The 24,919-nt window shown below is 36.5% G+C and overlaps 1 protein-coding gene across 2 annotated transcripts in view; it reads left to right on the top strand.

Annotated features, from left to right (window-relative positions):
- MAP2K4 (mitogen-activated protein kinase kinase 4) overlaps positions 1-24,919 on the top strand; it is a 117,627-nt gene that overhangs the window by 31,081 nt on the left and 61,627 nt on the right. For both annotated transcript variants that reach the window (XM_039476441.2, XM_039476442.2), the window contains one exon: positions 5,744-5,846. In XM_039476441.2, coding sequence (XP_039332375.1) covers positions 5,744-5,846 — 103 coding nt within the window. The remainder of the gene's footprint in view (positions 1-5,743; positions 5,847-24,919) is intronic.

The following is a 24,919-nucleotide window of genomic DNA, read 5'->3' on the forward strand; positions in this document are numbered from 1 at the left end:
TTAAACTCAGGGTGGCTTTCCAGGAGGTTGAGAGTGGAAGCTGCAAGGCCTCATAAAGGGCTTAGATTTGGAAGTCGTACAATATTCCTTCTGCAATAGTATTGTGCTTAAATTAAGCCAGAAGGCCAGCCCAAATTCTAAAGGTAGGGAAATAGACTTCACTTATTTAGGAAGGAGCAGCAAAGTCCCTTTGCAGCTGGGTATGGACTCAGGGAGCTATGATTCCTTGGTGGTTATTTTTCTAACAGTGTACGAAATAACCAGTGAACTCAGCATTATATCAAAAAAGCTATACATTAGGGGCAGCTAGTATAGATTTTTCACTGATCTTTATTGCCATGGACGATAAAGTGCTTTGCTGTTACTACAGCAGATGTTAAAGAAGGGCTACCGAATATGATGATATCAGTGATGAAGATGCCGGGACTGGCTAAAATGTTTTAGAGATGGTCTCCATTCATACAGGCTGGGTTGGAGGATTCTAGTTCTTCTAGTTCTCTGTTTCTGACCACACAGGTAACAGAATCTTGCTTTCCTATGATATAATGAAACAAAACAAGCCCATTAGATTTGGGCGGGGGTCGGGGGGCAGTGAAATATTGATAAGAAAAACAATCTAATAATTCTAATTCAGTAAATATTTGTTGAACTGCTATTTTGTCTGAGGTACTGTTGTTATAGGTGATTTGCAGAGCTCAGAGGTAAATCAAGATAGTTAAAAATTTAAAGCAGAAAATCGTTTAATGGGAACAGACTTGAGGATGAGAGAGGATGGATGGTAAAATGAGCCCAGTGTAAACAGTGTTTCTGAAGGAAAGACTGATGTTTTTGGAAACTAAGTAATGCTGGCTCTTAATAGAGGAACTGACACCTTTTGCTCATCTGTAGAAGGTGAAGGAGAGATGCTTTTGGTAACCTAGATTGCAGAAGTTCCATAGATTTTGTATTGAGGGGTGGACTCTCAGCTGCCCCTGTTGGGGTTTTTGGCTAACATTGAACGAAACTAGGTGCTCAGCTTAGCTGGTTGTGGAAAGTGATGTTAAAGGTTTGTATTAGTTGATAAGTTAGTGGAGGGAGAGTATTCAGGGCTCTTTATCATCTTGTTTTTAAAGCTAAATAAAGCTGGAAGGTGTTTTCTCTCCAACTTCAATATTCTGTGAATCAGTGAATTGCTTACAATTAGACAAAGGATGTTCCCAGGCCTCAATGAATGTGGATACACTTGACCAAATCCCTGTCTTCAGAATTATAGTTCTTAATATTCTTTTTTTTTTTTTTTGAGACGGAGTTTCGCTCTTGTTACCCAGGCTGGAGTGCAATGGTACGGTCTCGGCTCACCGCAACCTCTGTCTCCTGGATTCAAGCAGTTCTCCTGCCTCAGCCTCCTGAGTATCTGGGACTACAGGCGTGCACCACCATGCCCAGCTAATTTTTGTATTTTTAGTAGAGGCAGGGTTTCACCATGTTGACCATCAGGATGGTCTCGATCTCTTGACCTCGTGATCCACCCGTCTCGGCCTCCCAAAGTGCTGAGATTACAGGCGTGAGCCACTGCTCCCGGCCTAGTTCTTAATATTCTTGATGATTCCATGCTTGGGAGTGCTTTTCTCATGAGAAGTTTGAGGAAGACACTGTATGCAGAAGCTGTGAAAAGCTGGTTTGAATGGTGCTGGCTGTTAAGGCAGAGTTTTGAAACCAGAATTTCGAGGATGATTCTGACAGATTGTTCCCCACAGTCTTGGAGTGACTGAGTTAGGGACAGGACTGCTCAATGCCTAGGCCAGCCCCTGGGCCAGAGGCACTTCAAATTTTTCCAGTGTGTTGAAAAAATATTCTCATTTTCTAAACAAGTCATGGCATGAAAAAAGGTAGGTAGTATTGCCCTGAGGGGTAGAACAGTGCTTTGGAAGTGTCATGAGAACAGGTACCATTTTCCTAAGTCACAGTTCTTGGTTGCAAACAACAAAGATTTACTCCAGCCAATAACCCTATAGACTTCAGTTGTCTGGGGCTGTCCATGTCAACTTTATTCTCAAATCAATAAACATTTGAAAGTGTTTTCTGTATCAGGCACAGATCTAAGATTTTAGGTATACAAATAATCTCTCACAGGAAACTGCTTCTGTATAAATATTTTAGGATGCTTGATGCCTCATTTCTCTCCTGTTATACTTAAAGGGACGATGTTTATCTGTGTTGACTGGTTAGAAACTGATTATATGACAGGCCCACCAAAGGGATAATTATAATCACAAATTCATAATCTTTTTGATCAGTTATTTTAAACCTTGTATGAATACTTTAATCTTTGTTAGCATCTAAAAATATTCATAGGCCATTATAGTATCACTTCCCTCCTTTCTCCTTGTGAAAGTTGTTTTAGGCTTTTGAAAAAAATTTATATTGTATTTGTAATTTTTTGTAATTAAAAATATCTGAATACATGGTGACAGATTGCTTTTCAGTTTTGATTTTTTTTTGAGGGACCCTTGAGAAGGAAGTAAAGGAGAGAAGGACCCAGCCCCAGTAGAGGCTCTGGTACTTAGAGAAAGTGAATGGGAGAGGAGAAGATGCTTTTTTCTTTTCTTTTTTAAAAAAAGCTCATGCCTCCAGATAGGCAGAAACAGCCTCTCTTGAGTATTATAAGAGCTGTTTTCTACTTTTCTTGAATCTCACCTTCAATTGACATTTTGGGGCCTTCCTTTTCTTCCTCAAAAGTGCCTTTCAGGTTCATCTTAAACTGATCATTTGAAGAGGTGGGGTACACAGATGACACCCAGCAATGTAACTTGATCATATGCTAAACTTCTGGATTAGTCACTGGTTTTAGGCTCGGAGTGATCTTGGCTTGGAAAGACTTTGAAACTTTCAGAATTATTTAGTGTATTTTGTTAGTAAATGATCAGAATATACTTTTGGGCTTTTTCAAGATAATTGCAGATGTCTCTGAAATGTAGAGTGTTTTAAAATCTGATTTATGTAACTTAAGTTACATTCTGTTAATCATGGTGTACATTTACGAAGTTAATAGCCTTTAAAGCTTTCAATTTAGTTTTTATTTAAATGTGAATGCCATGCTGAAAAAGAGTCTCTCTGTGTATGAATATTTATGCTTAAGAAAACAGTTTAAGCTTTAATTGTAATATATTTTATTGTTTATCTGGTAAAGTTAGCTGCTATTCTGTTAAATTGGGCTTTTGAAGAAAGGGCTAATTTTGGTCTTTTTTTTTTTGAATGGTTTTTACAATAGTTCTTTGTTCTGTCCTTGTCTTGCATTTTATCTTAGTCTTATATTCATTTTTCTCCACATGGAGATAATGCATGATGTGCCAGATTGTTTCAAACACGAACTACATGACATATGCTCAGTTTTTGATTTGGGGAGTTTGTAAAGATTGAGTTTGTTCAAATTATGATAGCAAAGTTCCTTAACTTAATCTTTTCTGGAAACGATTTGCCATATTAAGATAATTCGTACGTTCATGTTCTAGAGATTAGGAGCGTAATATCTTTGGGGACCGCCCATTCAACCTACTACAGTCTGCCTTCTGGCCCCCAAATATTCATATCCTTCCCATGTGCAGAATACATTTACCCTACCCAGCGTCTCCAAAATTTTGACTAATTTTAGTATCTACTCAAATGTAAATCTCACCTAAATATTATCAGCTCAAAAATCCCAAACCTTTATTATCAAAATCATTTAAATCAGGTATGGGTGAAACTCGTATTATCCATTCTGGCACATAATTCTCCTCTATTTATGGACCTAGAAACTAGAAGACAAGTTATCTGCTTCCAAAACACCATGGTGGGATAGGCATTGGATAACAGTTATAGACATTACAATTTGAAAAGGGAGAAAATGGAAGGAGGGGATCAGTAATCCCAAGCAATTTCAAAATCCAGCAGGGAAAATTCCTTTTGGTTTCAAGACTGGGAATAATCCTCTGTCTTTAAATATTTTCTAAGACAAATTTTCAAGAGGTAAAAGAGCATATTTACTAAAAATAACTTTTTTCTATATTGCTGAATCTCTCATAGAAAGTTGTATCAATTTATTTTTCTGTCAGCAATTTATTTAATTAGTGATTCTTTTACCTAGCCATTCTCATCATCATGTTATCTTTATGTATATATAATATAAAACCTTCAAACTTTGCCACTTTCACATGAACAACATTTAAAATGTTTTTGGTAGGGTTTTTTTATATTTTTTCTCTTAATATGTCTTTATTGCTCATATTCTTGCCACATTTTTTTTTCTATTCTTGATTTGTGTGATGTCTTTATATATTTAGAGCTACTGATTTTGGTATTGCAAGAATTTTCCCAAGTTTTAATTTTTTTAAAAAATAATTTTGTTTTTTGATAATATACTGAGGGTTTTTTTAAAAAAATACAGTCATATCTGCAATTTTTCCTAGTGTACCCTTTGCACATATTGTTTGAATGTCTTTCCTCTACATTGTATGGAAAAGTCATATTGTACTATCCTTATTTCTGAAAATGGATGTGTCTAGTCTTTGAGGGAATTCACATGATCTGGTAGGAAGGAGGGTCATCTTTGAAAGCCGATCTAGGAGACATGGCAAGGAGCTCAGTGCTCTTGTCTCTTTGCCATTTTCTTCATCGGGTGGCTCTGTCAGAATTTCAGATCTCACGTTTACAGTTTGAACCCTCTATTAAATCCTCATCCACTGAGGTCAGGAAGTGTTTGGATTGCAGAGATATTTTTTGAGTAGTTAGATAAATGTATAATAAACTCGAGAGTGAGTGCAGGTAAAAGTGTTCCTAAGGTAAATGTGGAACCAAGATTTGCTGCAAATGCTTAAAAAATTCAGTTCTGTTACAAAGTATCCATATAAGTCCTAAATAAATGATTCCATAAGACTTATTGATATAGAAAGAAATGTCAGTGAGTAAAGCATTTTACAAAGCAGTTTCATGGTCTGATTTTATTTGTAGTGAAAAAAAATACATGTCCATATCTATGTATAGAAAAAAGTCTGCAGTAGAAAGTAAACTGATTATTTTGAGGTACTTGGATTGATAAGTTTATGTAAAATTTTAACCCTAGGTATTATGTAGATGTATATATAAGATCTTTAATATGTTTTATCTTTTTTTCCATTTTCTGCTCTTCTATAATGGATGTTTCACTTGGGTAATACAAAATATTGGTACCCATTTCCTTCCTACCCTAGAGAAACTGCTTCACAGAAATAATGGTTTAGAATACTTGTGTTACTGACTTGAAGTTTACTCTACCATGATGTTTTTAGCTTATTATGGTTGGGGAATTTTTTAAATTCTTCACTGTGTTGCTTATGTTAATTAAAATGAGGGAAGATGATACTTATTAAACTGAGGGCATTAAATATACACTGGATAGATGGTAATATTTTTAGAATTTTTCAGTATATCTACTGAAATAAATGATTTATATAGTAGTATTTTCATTTGCAAAAGTATTAACTTTCCTGCACAATGGAAACTTGGAAGTGATAAGCATTTTTATCTATAGTATCATAACCTAGTGAATGATTTGTAGTTAGTAATAATTTTAGATAATTTTATTTTTTCTTAGTTCTGAGAAATTCCTTGTTGCCTTTCAAAATATTGTCCTATATTATCTGTTAAAGCAAGTTCTCCTGCCTTTTGGTGTGACTTTCTTATGCCCTCAGAATAGTACCTGTTTTGTAGTACTTGAAACTTTTACTTTTTATTTGTTATTTCTCAGGTAAACGCAAAGCACTGAAGTTGAATTTTGCAAATCCACCTTTCAAATCTACAGCAAGGTTTACTCTGAATCCCAATCCTACAGGAGTTCAAAACCCACACATGTGAGTATTCTTGGTAATCAAATAAAAGGCTCAACTGAAGCAAAGGTGTTAAAGTTACTGTATTTTATAAATTTTTCCAATCGAGGGAATGAAAGATATTTTCATTTTATAATTATTTTTCCGAGAATGCTATCAGTTTTATTAGACTGGTGTTGATAATTAGACTTCTTGTCAGAGCTCAGTCTAGAGTCCCACCCTTTTTACCTTGTCTGAAATATCAAGTAGGGGCTATCTTGAGGAAGGAAACTTAGTACTTATTAATTATTCTGAATTTCAGCAGCAAGGAAACAATTCTTAAAAGAACCTCCTTCCTTATTTCTTAGAATTCGTAGTGAAAGCTAGTACAAAACTAATTCTTTAACGTAGCCCATTTCTGTTACCTTGGTTACTTACTAGCTGAACCATATGTTTGAAGTTTAAGAAGAAAAGGATATAGCAGTAATCACCAAACTTATCAGATCTTTCTTTTTTAAAAGCCTTTTTGGACAAGGAGAAAGACAACCTGACTTAAAATAGAACTGGAAAAACATTCATCTGTTTGTACTGTTTTCCCTCTGGAGTTTCTTTATGTATGTGGAATTCATGGAGAAAAATTGTTTAAAAACAAGTAAACACAGGGTGGAAAAAAACTTTCTTCCAAAGGTTGAGTTCTGGTTTTATTTTTTGTTTTGTTTTTAGCTAATGCTTTGTAATAAACCTATAGGCAGCTTGGTTTCTCTTGGTTTGTTTCTTCCCAGCAGGTATTTACAATTTGAAAGGACATGGTAATGGGTAATGGGTATTTTTACCTTATAGTAGAATCTTTATTTTATTTATTTATTTATTTATTTATTTATTTTTTGAGACGGAGTTTCGCTCTTGTTACCCAGGCTGGAGTGCAATGGCGCGATCTCGGCTCACCACAACCTCCGCCCCCTGGGTTCAGGCAATTCTCCTGCCTCAGCCTCCTGAGTAGCTGGGAGTACAGGCACTCGCTACCATGCCCAGCTAATTTTTTGTAATTTTAGTAGAGACGGGGTTTCACCATGTTGACCAGGATGGTCTCGATCTCTTGACCTCGTGATCCACCCACCTCAGCCTCCCAAAGTGCTGGGATTACAGGCTTGAGCCACCGCGCCTGGCTATAATAGAATCTTTAGAGCTTGATTCCGGTATGTAAAAATTTTAGACCCAGATTTTGTTGGGAGTTCATTATTGTCCAGATCAACTGTTGTAGATTAGGAATAGGTAACTACTAGCATTGATACTAGTCAGAGATAATTGTTTTATTACTTAGAACAGCATTATTTCCTCTGCCTTCCCAGCCCCTTCCAAGAGGTATCCTTTTGTACTTTTCCTCCGAGTTGTTTGCCATCAGCGACTAAAAACCGTTGTTGGTTTCTGTTTAGGATGAGTATTTGGAACTGAAAAACATAACTTGTAGTCTGTGGGGGTTTTGAAATAAGGTGTCTCTTACCATTTGTATGTTTTTTCTCCTACAATTTCCTTGAATTTTAATACTTACGGATGTGAATATAAAACTGGTTCATGGATTTAGGAAAATATAAGATGAAATATGCAACCTAATGATGTTAAGATATGTCACAGGAACTGGTTTCAGATCTCCTGGATGCAGGATCCTTTAAAAGATTTTTTAAAAATTGTAAGACAGTGTTCTTTTTTTCTCAAAACCAACAGTTTAAATAAAATTCCAAGAAATGACAGTTGGCTATGGTGATTTTAGTTAGGCATAAGGTAATAATGGATTGAATGTCAAATGAGAGGTGCAGGAGGGGTAAATCATTTTAGATAACCTAACTGATGAAATGTTTCCCAAAAGAACAAGATTTAACTGGATTTTGAAAGACAGGCAGGGAAGGGTAAGTGAAGACAAGGCACAATGGCATTCTGGTGGGCATAAGTACAAGAGAAGTTTTGAGAACCATGTGTAGATTTGTTTAATTGTAGCAGACGTGTTATTTATAATTACCTATTTCTGTCTCTCATTGGAAGCTTTTAGCATTTTTTTTCTTTATTCTTGATATTCTGTAATTATATGAGGATAAGCCTCAAATTGCATCCTCTTCCTATGTATTAGATTAACCCTTTTAAAGATTCATGTTATCTCTTTTTCTGGGAAAATTGCTGCTGCTTTCCTTTTGATACACTCCTTCATGTTTTTCCCATCATCTCCTCCTGAAACTTGTGTTACTAGGATGTTGGACTGCCTGTAGCCCCTCTATCTTGGACTTTAAAAAAACGTTTTCCATCTCCTTGTTTTCTTACTCTATATTCTGGGAGATTTTCTTTATTTTCCAACCCCTCTATGGAATCTTAGCAATCAATTTTAATTTCCAAGTGTTGATCATGGCACTTTCTTAATATTCTATTTTTAATTTATGAATACAAATGGGGAATTTAAAGATTCTTTTCTGTTGTTCAAATTATCGATTTCCTCAAGGGTCAGTTTTTCTTTTACCTCTGTCTTTCTTCTTTATGTTAGTTTTTTTCCCCACCTCTTATAATTTTTTTCTTGTTCTTGATTGTCCCTTGAATGGAAGCTTTGGTTATGGATCATCACCTGGTGGGCTTGGCTTTACATTTCTGTGAGCATTTTCAGAGCTAGCTCTCTTAGGCCAGGAGTATTACAAATGCTAGAATTGGTAGAGCCAACATTTACCTTAGTAAGCCTGGTTCTCTCCAGATATGTTTGTTTTCTTTAAAGATGTGCCACCTTTTTATTTTAGGGGAAGAGTAAAGAGGAAAAGTGGAACTGACAGACCTTTCTTTGTTTTTTAGTGACAGGGTCTCACTATATTGCCTAGGATGGTCTTGAACTCCTGGACTCAAAGGATCCTCCCACCTCAGCCTCCCAAAGTGTTGGGATTGTAAGGCATGAGCTACCAACACCTGGCCTAGACCTTTCTTATAGAAACAAGTTTAATTAACTCTGGTTTCTAGGACTTGACCATGAATCCTCTCTGATCCAGGGTTCTATTGTAACCATGATTTATCTCTCATATTTACTGCATTCCCTACTCCTACCATTTGTTATAGGTTATAGTTTTTTCTATTTTTAAACTTTTATTAGGGAAAATTGCATACCTACCCAAAAGTAAAGTGGTAGATGTAATCTCTCTTTACTGTCAATCAGCTTTATCAGCTTCAGCAGTTAATACCATGGCCAATATTGTTTTATCTATTCCTCCAACCCCTCTGTTTTAACCAAACCTCAAATGTTATATGACATTTATAATGTCATATAACATGTATAAATATTTTAGTATGCATTTCTAAAAGATAAGAGCTGCTTTTTAAAGACATAATCACAGTACTATTGCTACATCTAGTAAAATAAATAATTATTTAGTATCATCAAATAATCAAATGACCTCATTAGGTTTTTTTTTTCCAGTTTGAAGTCAAGTCTACACAAGGTCCTACGTTCTATGCAGTTAGCTGATAAGTCTTTAAACTAGAGTTTCTTCTCTTGAAATTGATTAGTTTTTGTTTGTCATACATTTTTATCTACTCTAAGGCATTCAGAAATTTGCTTAATTCTTTGAATTTGTTCTTTTTGATTTTTTTTTTTTTTTTTTTTTTTTTTTTGAGACGGAGTTTCACTCTTGTTACCCAGGCTGGAGTGCAATGGCGCGATCTCGGCTCACCGCAACCTCCGCCTCCTGGGCTCAGGCAATTCTCCTGCCTCAGCCTCCTAAGTAGCTGGGATTACAGGCACGCACCACCACGCCCAGCTAGTTTTTTGTATTTTTAGTAGAGACGGGGTTTCACCATGTTGACCAGGATGGTCTCCATCTCTCGACCTCGTGATCCACCTGCCTCGGCCTCCCAAAGTGCTGGGATTACAGGCTTGAGCCACCGCGCCCGGCTCTTTTTTTTTTTTTTTTTAAGGATTTTTTGAGGATTCTAGGAGGATGAGTAGACAACCTGAACAGGAAACTTTGATTTTTATTTATCATTGGTTAAAATTATAAATATTTGTAACAGAAAATGCATATTATAATGGAGACTCTTGTACCCACTAACATTTGCCCTTTGACTTTTAAATAAAAGATTAAACTGGTTAGCCAAAGAGTACAAAGAAAGATCCTCATATTTCAAAGGAAAAATATGTGGCTACCATTTAAATTTTCATTAGGTTTGGATTATACTAGACACTGTAAGTCTTTTTGATACTCTACAGATATTCTTATAAATATGGCCAGTTTATGTTAAAATCATGTTGTGTATATGAATTTGACAAACATAAGTAGATATTCTACTCTTAAACATTCTGTGTATTTATAATGGTGAGTTACGGTTGAGAGCTGTCAGTGTACTGGATCATTTCGAATGTATTCGGTACAATTGTTACTCTGAGAGAACAGCCCTTTTATCTTCATAACATATCACAGTTGTCAAGCAAGAAGAGACACTAGCTTAAAAGTTAACACTGAAAATAAATAGTGATAAATTCAGATAACATTCTGGGGCTTAAGCATTTTGGAACCACATGTTTTAAGTTTAAAGGGCTCTCTTTTTAGACCAAGAGGATCCCTAGGATCTCCCTTATCTTTGTTTATTACATTGGAACAGACAGAGACTCAGTTGTGCTATAGAACATATATAAGTAGTTTAAAGAGGTTTCAAAGTCCCTAGTTAATCACTAATATTCCTTATATTTCTTGATGAGCCGTCTCAGTAGAACTTTATCTTAAAACTTAGAATTTCTTCTTCTGTTCGTTAAATTGCGGAAACTTTGTCTTTTAAACCTTGCTGTCTTAGAGTTAAGGCTGGGCACAGTTGCTCATGCCTGCAATTCAGCATTTTGGGAGTCCGAGACAGGAGGATTGCTTGAGCCCAGAAGTTCGAGACCAGCTGGGGCAACATGGCGAAACCCCATTTCTACAAAAATAGAAAAAATTAGCCTTGCGTGATGGCGTGTGCCTGTGGTCACAGCTACTTGGGAGTCTGAAGTGGGAGGATCAATTTAGCCCTAGAGATTGAGGCTACAATGAGCCGTGTTTGGGCCACTGCTCTCTAGCCTGTGTAACAGTGAGACCCTGTCTCTATTAAAAACTAAAATAAGTTGTTTTTAAAAAGAAATAATAATGGGTAGAAATTTAGGAGCCTTTATTTCTATTCTTGCATTGTCCTAATCTCGGTGACCTTGGCTGTATCACTTAATTCTGATTTCAGTTTAGGCATTGAATTAGAATAGCGACATTTCACTATTTTATTTAATGAGTTGGGGAGAGAATTAAGCCAGCTTTGCACTACTTCCTTTAAATAAAGTCTCATGTACAAGATTGATAGGCTAAAGAGATAAAAAAAGGAACTGCTCTGACTGAAGTGTTTGTGAGGTGGGAGAGGACTTTGTAGCATTATCTGCCTTCATTCCCCAGAATAGTCCCAGGACATCTCTGGTGAATTTCTAAGTGTGGATACCTTTAATCTACCTGAACTTGGAAGTTTTTTTCTATCTCTGAATTTTTTTGAAGCAATCATGATACTGTGAAATTGCTACATTTCTGTGGTGGAACGCTTTTACAAAATAGCAGTAATGATAGAAGTGTTTATGGGTATGTATTAGTAGATGATGTTTAATCTCAAATGTGTTAAATACCATGGGATAAGAGAGTGATAGTGAGTGTGCATGTGTGTGTGCCTCTCTGTGTGTGTGGGTGTGTGTGGCTGGTTTGGGCCTACTGCTGCAAATCTCTTTTTTCTTACTGTAGTAAATATACATAACATAAAAATTTTTTATCTTAACCATTTTTTAACCATTTCAAGTATACAGTTCATTGGCATTATGTTCACATTGTTGCGCATCTGTCACCATCATCCATCTCTAGAACTTTTTTATCTTCTCAAATTGAACTTCTGTACCCATTAAGTGATAACTCCCTATTCTCACACTCTTCCAGCCGTTTCACCTACCATTCTACTTTCTGTCTCTGAATCTACTTTAGGTACCTCTTATAAGTGGAATTATAACAATATTTATTTTGTGTCTACCTTATCTCATTCAAAATAATGTCTTCAAGGTTTGTTCATATTGTACAATGTGTCTTTCTACACCCTTCTTTTTAAAGGAGAATAAATATTATTTTATTGTTATGTGTATGCAGCATTTTGTTTAGCCATTCATCTGTTGTTGGACATTTGAGTTGCTTCTACGTTTTGGCTCTAGTAAATAATGATGCTGTGTTTGGGATAATCTTTAAAGGTTAGATCATTATGCTTCTTAAAGTTACAGTTCAGGGATATTCAGTCTTTAGTCCCACATTCTACCTCAGAGTACCTGAGGGTGTGGTACACTTCCTTAAATCAGCAATTCATTGGAGAAGTAATTCTCGGCAGAGGTGGCAGTGGTAATAGGAGTGATAGAACTGATTTCTCTTTTTGGGCCCCTACCCCCTTGAGAGTCACATTCCCTTGAAGCTGGATGTTTATAGCTGAGGTGGTGAATGCTAATTCTGGAATATATATTTGCATGGATTAGTGATTCATGCTGTTGAGTTGTGTGCTTTTGATGTTATAAATCATCTTTATTCTTGAATCGGAGACTGAGGCAGACGTTAGAAGATAGCCCTGGTTTTTTAACTCACAGTACTCTCAAGTGCTGCTCTTTGAAGATACATGTGACTTCTTAGCTGTTGATGAGTTTTCCAACCACTTCTAAGCAGGCATTTGTGTTTTTGAGTTCTGATTTTGTTCAGAATATTATGAGGCCTTTTGCCTTTGTAGTATGTATGTTTCTGGAAACTTCTATCTATTATTTGGGAAATTTACTATATAAAGGTAACATTTTTTTCAGTGTTGTTTTTTTTTTTAATTATCTACAACTAACATGATTATATTATTATTCTTAAGCAAATTTGTTTTCCCCAGCCTTAATTGCCTCATTTATGGTTCACCATGAATCTTCTCTGAACCTAAGTAAATATTTCAGTTAACCACTCAGTTCTCCCCTTTTCCCCTCTTTTTTTGTTGAGTTAGCTACCCATCCATACTCTTGCTGTTTTCTGGAGTGGTTGTACTTGAGGCCTGCTTCACACTGCTGTTCCCACTGTTTTGTGAAGGTCTGATTCTGATTCTCTGTTTCTGGGATTTCATCTTTTTGTTTTATTTTTTCCATTTCCACTCTACCAAAATGAGAGTAGAGATATATTCTTATCTCAGGAAGACTTAGAATATATACTCTACCAAAATATACTCTCATTTTGGTACAGTATACTAAGTCTTCCTGAGATAAGAGTTCTGTCTTAGTAGTTTTTAATTATTTCTTAAGCTTTTTGGGTCTTTCTGTGCCTGAAAATGCCTTTTTCTTTTTTGAGACAGGGTCTTTGCTGTTGCCCTGGCTGGGAGTGAATGGTGCTGTCATAGCTCACTGCAGTCTTGAACAGCTGGACTCAAAGTGATTCTCCTACCTTACCCTTTTGAGCAGCTGGCACTACAGGCATATGCCACCATGCCTGGCTCATTGTTAAATTTTTTTGTAGAGGACAGGGTCTTGCTTTGTTGCTCAGGATGGTCTTGAACTCAAGCTATCCTCCTGCCTCGGCCTCCCAAAGTGCTGGAATTACAGGCGTGAATCACTGCCTGGCCTTGAAAATGTCTTTAAATAATTAACCCTAATAATAGATTAGTAGTTTTATTGGATATAGAATTCTGGGTTAGAAATTTTTTTCCCGGAATTATGTTTGTATTTCATCAGCGTTTTCTGTTTTACATGGTTACTTTAAAAGGTTAGATGTAATTTTGATCCTGAACCTTGGTATGTGACCTTTTTTTTTCCTTTTGTGATTTATTGTGGGGATTCTTCTTTTTCCCCAGTGTCTGAAATCTCACTATATTTGCATTCTTCATCCCCCTCCCCTCCCCTCTTCCCTTTTCCGAGTCTTTTCCCTCCTTTCCCTCCTCCCCTTACCTTTCTTTTTCCTTCTAGTTTGCTCTCAGTCGACTCTTTCAATCTAGAAACCACTCTTTCATTCTAGGAAAGACAGTTTTTTATTCTGTTATTCATCTGGGATGTCTTTTCTTTTTATGTTGATGTATTGATTCAGTGAAATCTCATCAGACTTTTAAAATACATACAATGTGACATTTTGATTCCAAAATATGTGTGAAAATGCAAACTACCTAGAATAGCCAAAAACAATTTTGTAAAACAGTAAGTTGGAAGACTTAAACTACCTGATTTCAACTACTACAAGCTACAGTAATTAAAGCTTGGTGGAAGGATATTAAGGATAAACAAATAGAACAATAGAATATAATAGAAAGTCCAGTAGACAAATACACATGTATAGTCCATTTATTTTTGACTATGGTGCTTATACAGTTCAGTGAGAAAAGGGATAGGCTTTTCATAGTGATGGAACAAACTGGAAAAAGGTTTGAAAGGATAAATCTTAATTTCTACTTCACACCACATGCAAAAATTACCTCAAGATGGATCATAGACCTAAAAGTAAAAGCAAAAACTCTATAAAGCTTCTAAAAGAAGATATTCAAAATATATTTATCGCACATAGGCAGAAATTTCTTTGATAAGACAAACCACTAAAAAAAAAAAAATAAATTGGATTTTATCAAAATTAAAAATTTCTGTTCATCAAAAGTTTTTTTAAGAAAATAAATAGGCAAGGCCAGGTGTGGTGGCTCATGCCTGTAATTTGGGAGGCTGAGGCGGGCAAGTCACTTGACGTCAGGAGTTTGAGACCAGCCTGACCAACAGGGTGAAACCACATCTCTTAGCTTGGAATGGTGCTGCATGCCTGTAATCCTAGCAATTTGGGAGGCTGAGGTGGGAGAATCACTTGAACCCAGGAGGCGGAGGTTGCAGTAGCCGAGGTTGCACCACTGCACTCTAGCCTGGGTGACAAGAATGAAAAAACAACAAGGAAAAAAAAAAAAGGCAAATTACATATTAGAAGAAAACATTCACAATGTATACTTTTGACAGAGAACTTTTGTATGTGTAATGAACTACAACTCAAAACAACTCAGTTTACTTTTTTGTTTTTGAGACAGAATCTTGCTCTGTCACGAAAGCTGGAGTGCATCATAGCTTACTGTAACGTTGAACTCATGGGTTCCAGCGGTCCTCCCACCTCAGCCTCCAGAGTAGCTGGGACTACAGGCACATTCCATCAATCCTGACTCATTAAAAAAATTTGTTTTGTATAGATGGGATCTTGCTATGTTGCCCAGCGGGGTTTTGAACTCTCCTTAAGTGATCTTCCTGCCTCTGCCTCCCAAAGTGCTGGGATTACAGACATTGAGCCGCTGGGGCTAGCCCAAAGGACCCAGTTTAAAAAATGGTTTAAAGACTCTGATAGACACTTCACAAAGAAGGTATTGGAATAGATGATAAGTATGCGAGAAACATCCATAAGAACATTAGTGATCAGAGAAATGCAGACTAAAACAGAAGGTGATAACCACTACAGCTCCACCTGAAGTAGAATTTAAAAGACCAGGCAGTATCTTGGCAAATCGTGGTGTGAGCAGAATTCTCCTGTATTGTTGAGGAAGTAGAAAATGGTCCAACCACTTTAGAAAACTGTTGGCTAGGTGTTTTATAGAATGAAATAAGCATCTGCCTCATGACCCAGCTGTTTTACTCTTTGTTATTTACCTAAAATGAAAATAACCTCAAATATTTTTAAGTGAATGTGCATAGAAACTTTATTTGTAATAGCCTCTGAATTAGAAACCCATAGTGTTCAGTAATGGAAAAATGAATAAACAAATTATGGTATATTATTCAATAAAATACTCTTCCTCAGTAAAGTGGAGAAAATACTAATAACTGCAGCCATATTGATGGATCTCTGAAAATGCTGAGCAGAAGAAGCCAGACACAAACACACTGATTCTATCTCTATGAAATCTAGAGTAGGCAGAAAGCATCTGTGGTGATTGAAATCAGAGCAATGCTTGCCTCTGGAGGAGATTGACAAGAATGGCATTAAGGAACCAGGAAATTTTCTGGGGTGATGGAATGTTCTCTATCTTGCTGTATTTTGTGAGATAGAAAGGTGTCGGCTTTTGTCAAAGCGCATCGAACCATGTATGCTTATGATTTGTGTATCTCACTATATGTAAATGATACCTCAATTTTAAAAGCAATGCAGAACAATAACAATTATGTATACATATATTATTATTATTATTTTTTTAGGCGGAGTCTTGCTGTGTCACCCAGGTTGGAGTGCAGTGATGTGATCTCAGCTCACTGCAACCTCTGCCTCCTGGGTTCAAGTGATTCTCCTGCCTCAGCGTCCTGAGTAGCTGAGATTACGGGTACCCACTGCTACGCCCGCCTAATTTTTTTTTTTTTTTTGACGTGGAGTTTCGCTCTTGTTACCCAGGCTGGAGTGCAATGGCCCGATCTCGGCTCACCGCAACCTCCGCCTCCTGAGTTCAGGCAATTCTCCTGCCTCAGCCTCCTGAGTAGCTGGGATTACAGGCACGCGCCACCATGCCCAGCTAATTTTTTGTATTTTTAGCAGAGACGGGGTTTCACCATGTTGACCAGGATGGTCTCGATCTCTTGACCTCATGATCCACCCGCCTCAGCCTCCCAAAGTACTGGGATTACAGGCTTGAGCCACCGCACCCGGCTAATTTTTTGTATTTTTAATAGAGTCAGGGTTTCACTGTGTTACCCAGGATAGTCTTGATCTCCTGACCTTGGATTCACCAGCCTTGGCCTCCCAAATTGCTAGGATTACAGGAATGAGCCACTGTGCCTGGCCAGTAACAATAAAAATTATATTGATAGATTTTTTTTTTCCTCTGACTGAACAGTATTTGTGGTTTTCTCCTTGTTCTCAAAGCATCTGTATATTTCAACAATTGAGATGACTCGATAAATATATAAACCCTGTGTTTTTATTAAATTCAGCTTTTATGCCTGTGGAACAATATTGCGATAAATTTTATTTCTGCCCATTTGGTTTCCCTTTTTGTGATGTTTGTGAAAGAACGCTAGAGTTAAATTTTTAATATCTGTTGCGCCACATCAGGTATGGTGTACCCATAAGTAGTTAAAGTCCCCTAAAAAGTGTGTGGAGACTTGTTTTTGGTGTGCTTTAAAAATTTACTATTGTTTTTTTCTCTTTTTTTAATACAGAAAAAGTATAAAGAAGAAAGCCAAAATGGCCCATTATCTTATCATCCAGGTAGTTCATGTTACTCTTTAAAAAATCAGTAGTACCTGCTTCTGGTAAGATAATTCAGTTGGTGCAGAAAGTTATAAAAAAAAAATAAGCTTCGTGCCCTTAATATTTATCTCCATAGATAAATGTTACAAACCCTATTTATAATAGGGTTAATAGAGATAACACTATTAAATGTAATATGCTCTGCAGAAAAGCTTATTATAGATCAGAATATATAATAATTTATATAAATCCTTAAAGAATATTTATACACAATACCAGTTTTGTTCTGTAGTTTTTGTAGCTTGATTTTTTTCACTTAGTAACTTAGTACATCTTGAAAATATTTCTGAATTAACACATAGCCTTTTCTTTTCTCCTCCTTCTCCTCCTTTCTTCATTCTTCTTTCTCCTCCTTTTTTCTTTTGGAGATGGTCTCACTGTGTTGCCCAGGCTGAAGTGCAGTGGTGTGATGTCAGCTTACCACAGTCTCTGCCTCCTGGGTTCAAGTGATTCTTGTGCTTCAGCCTCCCAAGAAACTGGGTTACAGGTGTGCACTACCACACCTGGCTAATTTTTGTATTTTTTGGTGGAGATGGGGTTTTATCTGTTGGCCAGGCTGGTCTTGAATTCCTGTCCCAAGTGATCCACCCACCTCGGCCTCCCAAAGTGCATAGGGGTGAGCCACTGCGCCCTACCCACATACTCTATTCTTGGTTATATAGCATTTATTACATTGTGTAGGTGTATTCTGTATTTAACTAGTTTCTTATTAATAGCTATTTAGATTATTTTCATCGTATAATTAAAAACAATGTTTTAAAGAACAACTTTGTGCTGGTGAAACATACTTTTAAAAATTAACCAGTGTTTAATTGTTCATAGATTGATAACGAAATTGGAAGTAGCTGTGTCTTCTCAACCTTGTTACTACAGAGATACTAGACTGGAAAATTCTTTGTTATGGGAGGCTGTTGTCCTGTGCATGGTAGAATGTTTACTGGCATCCCACTAGGTGTCAGTAACACCTGCTGCCTACTAGCTATGACAGCCAAAAATGTCTTCAGACATTACCGAATAACCCTTGGGGTGCAAGTTTGCTCCTTCTTAGGACCACTGTTACAGAGAGCACTGCAGGTTTATATAGATGAATCTTTTTCCTGACTGAGGAGCTGCAGAGGTCAGATATAAGAGATGTATTCCTTATCTTGGGGTTTGAATGGATGTCAGAAAGGGGAATTTGGGGAATGGGTATAGGGATATCTCATAGAGTCCTGGGAGAACATCAGAGCTTTCGGAGCAACTCATAGTTGCCAGAAACCAAAGCAATCCGTGTGTGTTCTTTCATACATTTAGCAAATGTTTGTTGAATGTCTACCATCTGCTAGTTACTGTGGTGTGGGCATGGGTATTTCATTTTGAAAAAAGAGATGTGATTATTACTTCATGAAGATTGAGATTTAGAGGTAGACACAGGTGTGCGTGTGTGTGTGTGTTTAACATTATAGTCACCTATATGCTATTAAAGGAAAAGAACCGGGTGATAGGAGAGAAATACAGGCCTAATTTAGAATGAGGGTGGTGAAAAGGTAGTCAATGAAGGTTTCTAAACTTGGGTGAGTTTTACTAGATTTGGGGGCGGGATTGATGAGTGTTCCAAGTGGAAGGAATAGCATGTATTTGACATTGCCAAAGTGGGAAATATTCAACTTGCCATGGAATGGAAGGAATGACAGTTTGCACGGAAGATGACTGAATGGGAAAGGTAAAGTGGCTTTAAATTAATGTGGAGAGATAGGTGTGGAGAGATGGGCCATGTAATGTAGGGCCTTGCAGATAAAGAGCTGGATGACATCCAAAGTGCAGTGGGGAGCTATGGAAAGGTTATAAGCAGGTGAGTGATTTACAATCTCAGCTGATTATTTACAGGCTAAAGTAATTATTCTGGCTGCCATGTAGAGTATGTGTTGAAGCAGGTAAAATAGAATTAGGGAGACCTGATAAAGTTATGGTAATACAGCTAAAACAGTGATCACTTGTAATGGCTTTAATAATATTAAATTGATGACAGTAGAGGTAGAGAGACTGTGAAGAGATTTTGGAGATAAGTAATAAATATTGGTAATAATTTGAATGTAGGAGGTGACAAAGAGGAAGGTGTGCATAGTGACTTGTAGAATTCTGGCTTGAATTAATGGGTTCAGTTGCTATTACTGTGATGGAGGCAACTGGGTATGGAGCATCTGTAGATAGGGGTCATAAAAGGGCAAGAGTTGAGTTTTAGATATGTTACGTTTGAGTTGTCACGTATTTTATTAGAGATATAAAAACGTATATAGTGTGTGTGTACATATATGTATGTATATGTATTATATGTGTGTTTGTGCTTATGTGTATATGTTGCATACTCTGGTGTTGAAAATAGGAATCTAGTGCCAGAGGTGAAGTTGTAGATTAGAGGTAAAAAGTTGAGAATTGCTGGCGTATAGATGATAGGGTTGCCTAGGAAGAGAGTGAGAATGATTTTGATGAGAAAATTTGGTCCAGGGCTAAGTCCTGAGGAAATCTAATATTTAGAGGTTGGATAGAAGAGGAGGGACAGGAATAAACTAAAAGATACTTGAGAATTAGAAAGCAAACTGGTAGTGTGTGATGTTATAGAAATCTAGCATTGTTTCAAAGTGCAGGTGGGAAGGAATTACGGTTGGCTGCGTCTAATGTTCTGAGAATACTAGTAAAGCCTTGTTGGTAAAAACAACCCGTTTTTAGAGTATGTAAATATCCTGAGACACACTCTAAATGACTCTTAATTTCTTACATACTTGGGAAGAGGTTTCAGCTGCCACTGGAAATTGGGGCCTAAACAGGGAAAGCATCTTATGAAAACATGTAACCTATAGGTTTAGGGCAGCTTTCTTTACCTTTTCTTGAAGAAGCACAGCCCAGAAAAACTATTCTAATGGTAAACTTTGAGTACAGCTGACACAGGATCAGGTCTTAGGAAACAGTCAATAGCAGCAGCATGATGCAAACATGAATGTTTGTCTTGTCCTCTTTAATATTTCTCTTTTCCATGGTGATAAAAACATTTTTTGTGTGTTTTATAAATCAGTACTGCTTCAGAATACTGCAAACTTATCTAATTTGTCTAATACATCCTGTCCACTAAATGTCAATATCAGAATTTGAAATTTTCTGTTTAGAATGTTTGAGCCATTCTTCTGGACATTTCATTTTTCAGTTTTTCCTTTTGCCTCATCTTAGATCACAGCAAAAATACTCATTTGTTAGTAGTGCCAGGAAGCAGGCAGTTTCCATGGTAACTGACAGACCGAGTTTACTGTGGAAATTTCCGGAATTAACAGAGCTGCATTGCAGAAGGATGCATAAAGCAGTATTCATCTAGAGATTGTAACAGTACGGACACAGAAGAACAGTTGCAGTGGTGTGCAGGGTATGTGTTACCTTTATTTTCCTGTCTAAGGAAGATTAGTCATCTATCTATCTATCTATATATATATATATATGCCGAGGAGAGAGCAAAACAGCTTGGGGCATTTTAATATATGCTGGCTTGGTAGAGTCAAAGTTGCTTAGGAAAAAGAAGGAAAAAATGATTTGGGAAAGAAGGTATGTTTGATAGCATTGGGAAGAAATCAAGATCAGATAGATGATCGAGGTAGAAGAATGTGATAGTGAAATAAGAGGAGAAAACATACTTCAAACTAATTTAAATAATAGAAGGTTCTTACGGATAGGGGTTCTAGGCACAGGAAGATATTTATTTATTGAAGGAAAATAGTAGACATTGGAAAGTTTGAGGAATCAAGTTCTCATGTCCAGGAAGAAGAAATCTGTTAAGATAATTAGCTATTACTTGCTGAAAGATACGTAGATATGAGAGATGCCCAAGACATTAAACAAGGAGGTTTGCTGCCATCTTAATGTACTTCCCTAAGTGATGAGAGAATCCTAGAAGGGTTTCTGCCCGTAATTCCACTCTCTGTTGATTGGTGGGGGATTTTCAAGAAAAATTCTGAAATGTGTCTTGAGATTAAATTCTGGGAACAAAACTACAGAATTTGGGCACATAATTGAAGGTGCTTATCATATACATCATAATTATAAATTTAAACGAGAAAAAGGATATAGAAAATATGATTTAGATTACTTAAATGATAGATGCAGTTTAGATTGCTAGATACCATTTAGGTGTCATTTATATCATGTAATCAATAAACTATAGCTCATCAGCCAAATCCATCCTGTGTGCTTGTTTTTGTAAGTAAAGTTTTATTGGAACATAGCTACACTCATCTGGCTGCATAGTTGCAAGAGAGACTCCTGGCTCACAAAGCCTAACATATTTGCTATCTGGTTCTTTATAGAAAAAGTTTGTGACTCGTGATTTAGATAGTGTACTGGATTTTTCAAGGCTGCTGTGAGATTACCATGAAATTAGTGGCTTAAAACAACAGAAATTTATTCTCTCACAGTTCTAGAGGCCAGAAATCTGAGATCAAGGTGTTGAGAGGGCCATGCTTCTCCCTAAGGTTCTAGGGAGGATCCTTCTTTTCTTCCTGTTTCTGGTACTGCTGCTCTTCCTTGACTTGTGGCAGCATAACTATAATCTCTACAGCCTTCTTCCTTGTGTCTGTCTTGGTGTCTCTGTCTTCTCCTTTTGTTTGTTTGGTCTTGTATAAGGACAGTTATTTTATTTAGTGCCCACCTAATCCAGGATCTCTTTTTTGAGATATTTAATTTGATCTGTGAAGATAAAGTTACTTTCTGAGATTCTGGATGGACATTCTTTTTTGTGTGTGATGGGTGGTGTATAGTTCATCTTACTGCAGGTGGTGTTGAAGAACTGAGTAATGACTTCTTAAGTCACATTGTGTATTAAAGATAGCCAGTTCTTATTGTTTCCTTTGACCTGCTGGAGAAGATATTAAACTCACTTTTCAAAGGCAAGGTGATCGAAGCATAGTTGAAATCATAGAAGATAGCCCCTGTGATACAAATATAAGCAGTAAAGGGAGTACTAGAAAATTCACAGGAAACTGACAAAGACCAGTGCCTGATGCTTTGTATTATTCTCTTCTTGTGTCTTCATATCTTTCTCCACATAACTCCCACCTCCAAAAAACAACAAAGTGAATTTGAAATTTTAATGAAGAATAGTTGGCACAAAACCAAAAATCAGTTTTGAGGGATGAGACTCATGGCTAAATTATGGCACTGGGAAATATATATATATATATCTATATATATCTATATATATCTATATATGTATGTATGTATATGATTCAAAAGAAGTAGACTTAATAAGCAAGTGGAGGAGTGGCAGTGTAGAAAGTACACACCAATGTATAGACCAGTGAACCTGAAACTTGACTTTTCTTGACAGGGTACAAAATAGTGGCCTAGGTAGGAGAGGTCTGTGATACTTTCTTTTTTTTTTTTTATCATATGGGCATATTTGTAAACCATAGTAACAGTGATAGATATCTATCTTTGCATTCTCCAGAAATCTCATTTAGCATATTTGGGTATATTCTGAAATGTTTAAAAAGTGATGAATTTACATGGTGAAGAATCAAATAGTAGGCAAGGGATTCCGATGCAGCTGGAGCTGCAGAGAAAACTCACCTAATATTGCCTATATCTCATGTGCGCACTTTGAAATGAAGCTTCTGATACAGACTTTATGGAGATAATCATCAGAGGAATTAAACAGAAATGGTTAATCCAAATTAGGGTTCACTAAGAGTAAGTAAGCAGTACCAAACTAGCCTAATACACCTTTTTGAAAGTGTTACTAGGACTGTGGATCTGGAGTTTGGAACAGACTAGGTATATCTTAGAGATTTCAACATTCTTGGGTACAGAGGAGGAACATGAAGCCCAATCCAGTATTTTCAAGAAGTTTCGTAGAAGGATAAAACTGAAGTCTGCATTTTCTTTCTAATCAAATTCTGTTAGTCTGTGACTATGTATATTCTGTACACCAAATTGAGACTTTGGGAAGCCATGGGAATGAAAGTTTTCTGTTTTCTTCCTTTAACAAAACATTGAATTGAATTGTATGCTTAAGCCTAAATAGCTTCATAGAAAGATTCAAATTCCCTTCAATCCAACTACAGTTAGACTTTAACTTTTAGTTTTTCTGTTAATATCATGACTATATGATAAAAATATCAAAAGGAAATAGAATGAAATAAGGTTTAAAGCATAGATTGGTATTAAATTATGCTGGTTGATCATAGTTCATATGTACAGGCTAAAAATGTAAGGAGTATAAGATACTCATAAATACCCTAGATTTTAAGTCTTTATATGATGTAAATACATGTGTTCCTAAATGTGTCTATACATAAAATTTATTTCTATAAAATTGTTTTTCTTTTCTCATTGACATGTTTAGATAAATGTCTCAAAAACGATAAAAGTAAATTTGAGAATATTTGATAATTAGGTGTTCAAAACACAACTCACATAGTAATAGTATTAAGAATTCGCAGCCGGGCGCGGTGGCTCAAGCCTGTAATCCCAGCACTTTGGGAGGCTGAGGCGGGCGGATCACGAGGTCAAGAGATCGAGACCATCCTGGTCAACATGGTGAAACCCCGTTGCTACTAAAATTACAAAAAATTAGCTGGGCATCGTGGCGCATGCCTGTAATCCCAGCTACTCAGGAGGCTGAGGCAGGAGAATTGCCTGAACCCAGGAGGCGGAGGTTGCGGTGAGCCGAGATTGCGCCATTGCACTCCAGCCTGGGTAACAAGAGCGAAACTCCGTCTCAAAAAAAAAAAAAAAAAAAAAAAAAAAAAAGAATTCGCTAACAGATCACAAATGAAAAGTAGCTAAGACTCTTGGTTCTTAATTGCTTCAGGAACTAAATTTCTGACTTCATAAAAGCAATTTGAAGTTTATAGTACAAAACAATATATGAGTAGCCGTGTCCTGCTAAAATATTTATTAAGAAACAATGATGAAAATATGAAACATTGAAAATTAAGGTGACTTAACTCCCTGTTGGATCTAATAATAGATACTAATAGTAACACAGCCAGATTAAGGAAAATTTTTACCCAAGGTTTGTTTTATAGCAGAGACTTCATCCCATCCCTTTTCATGCTCCTTCCTCTTCCTGCCCACACTGGTAACTACCAGAAAAAAACTGGGGAGGGATGGGAAGAGGGAGGAGAAATGGAGGCTGATGAATTTTATCTGGAAAGTGTGGTCATTATGAGTAAGGTGTTCTAGGTGGAAGTAGAGAAGGATTGTAATAATAGTAAAGTGCTACCCAGTATAGACTTAGGATTGTATTTTTATATTGCTGTTGTCAGTTCAGAATACAGTATTAGAGACCAAGGCAATTTGAGAGAGGCGAATTTATCATGGGAGCAGTGAGCTCTAATTGGTAATATACTAAGCCTTAGAGATCTCAAATCTGCCTTTGAACCATAGGCATGTAATGGGCAAATCCCTATCAGACAAGTAGAGTTCGGCCCAAGGATAATCTATCTTTTTCTTTCTCTCCTTCTCTCAGCAGTTTTATTGAGGTGTATAATTGGCATAGAATAAACTGTACATATTTAAAGTGTATATGATTTGCTAGGTTTTTACATGTGTACATCTGTGATGCCATTACCATAGTCAAGTTAACATAGCTATCATTCCTAGAATTTCTTCCTTCTCATTGTAGTTTTTATGTTTAGGCATTTGATTTGGTTATTTTTTTTCTATTTTCCATATCTATATTTAACATACTTTATCCATCCTTTGTTTTTTTTTTTAAGATATGAAATATGTGTTTCATTGTCTTTGTCTACTAATTCTAGTATTTCTGGGTCAGTTTCAATTGGTTGATGTTTTTCTCTTCATTACAGGTCATGTTTTTCTGCTTTTTTGTGTACT

This window comes from Saimiri boliviensis, chromosome 17 (assembly GCF_048565385.1).
Source record: "Saimiri boliviensis isolate mSaiBol1 chromosome 17, mSaiBol1.pri, whole genome shotgun sequence".
In the NCBI taxonomy this organism is placed as follows: Eukaryota; Metazoa; Chordata; class Mammalia; order Primates; family Cebidae; genus Saimiri; species Saimiri boliviensis.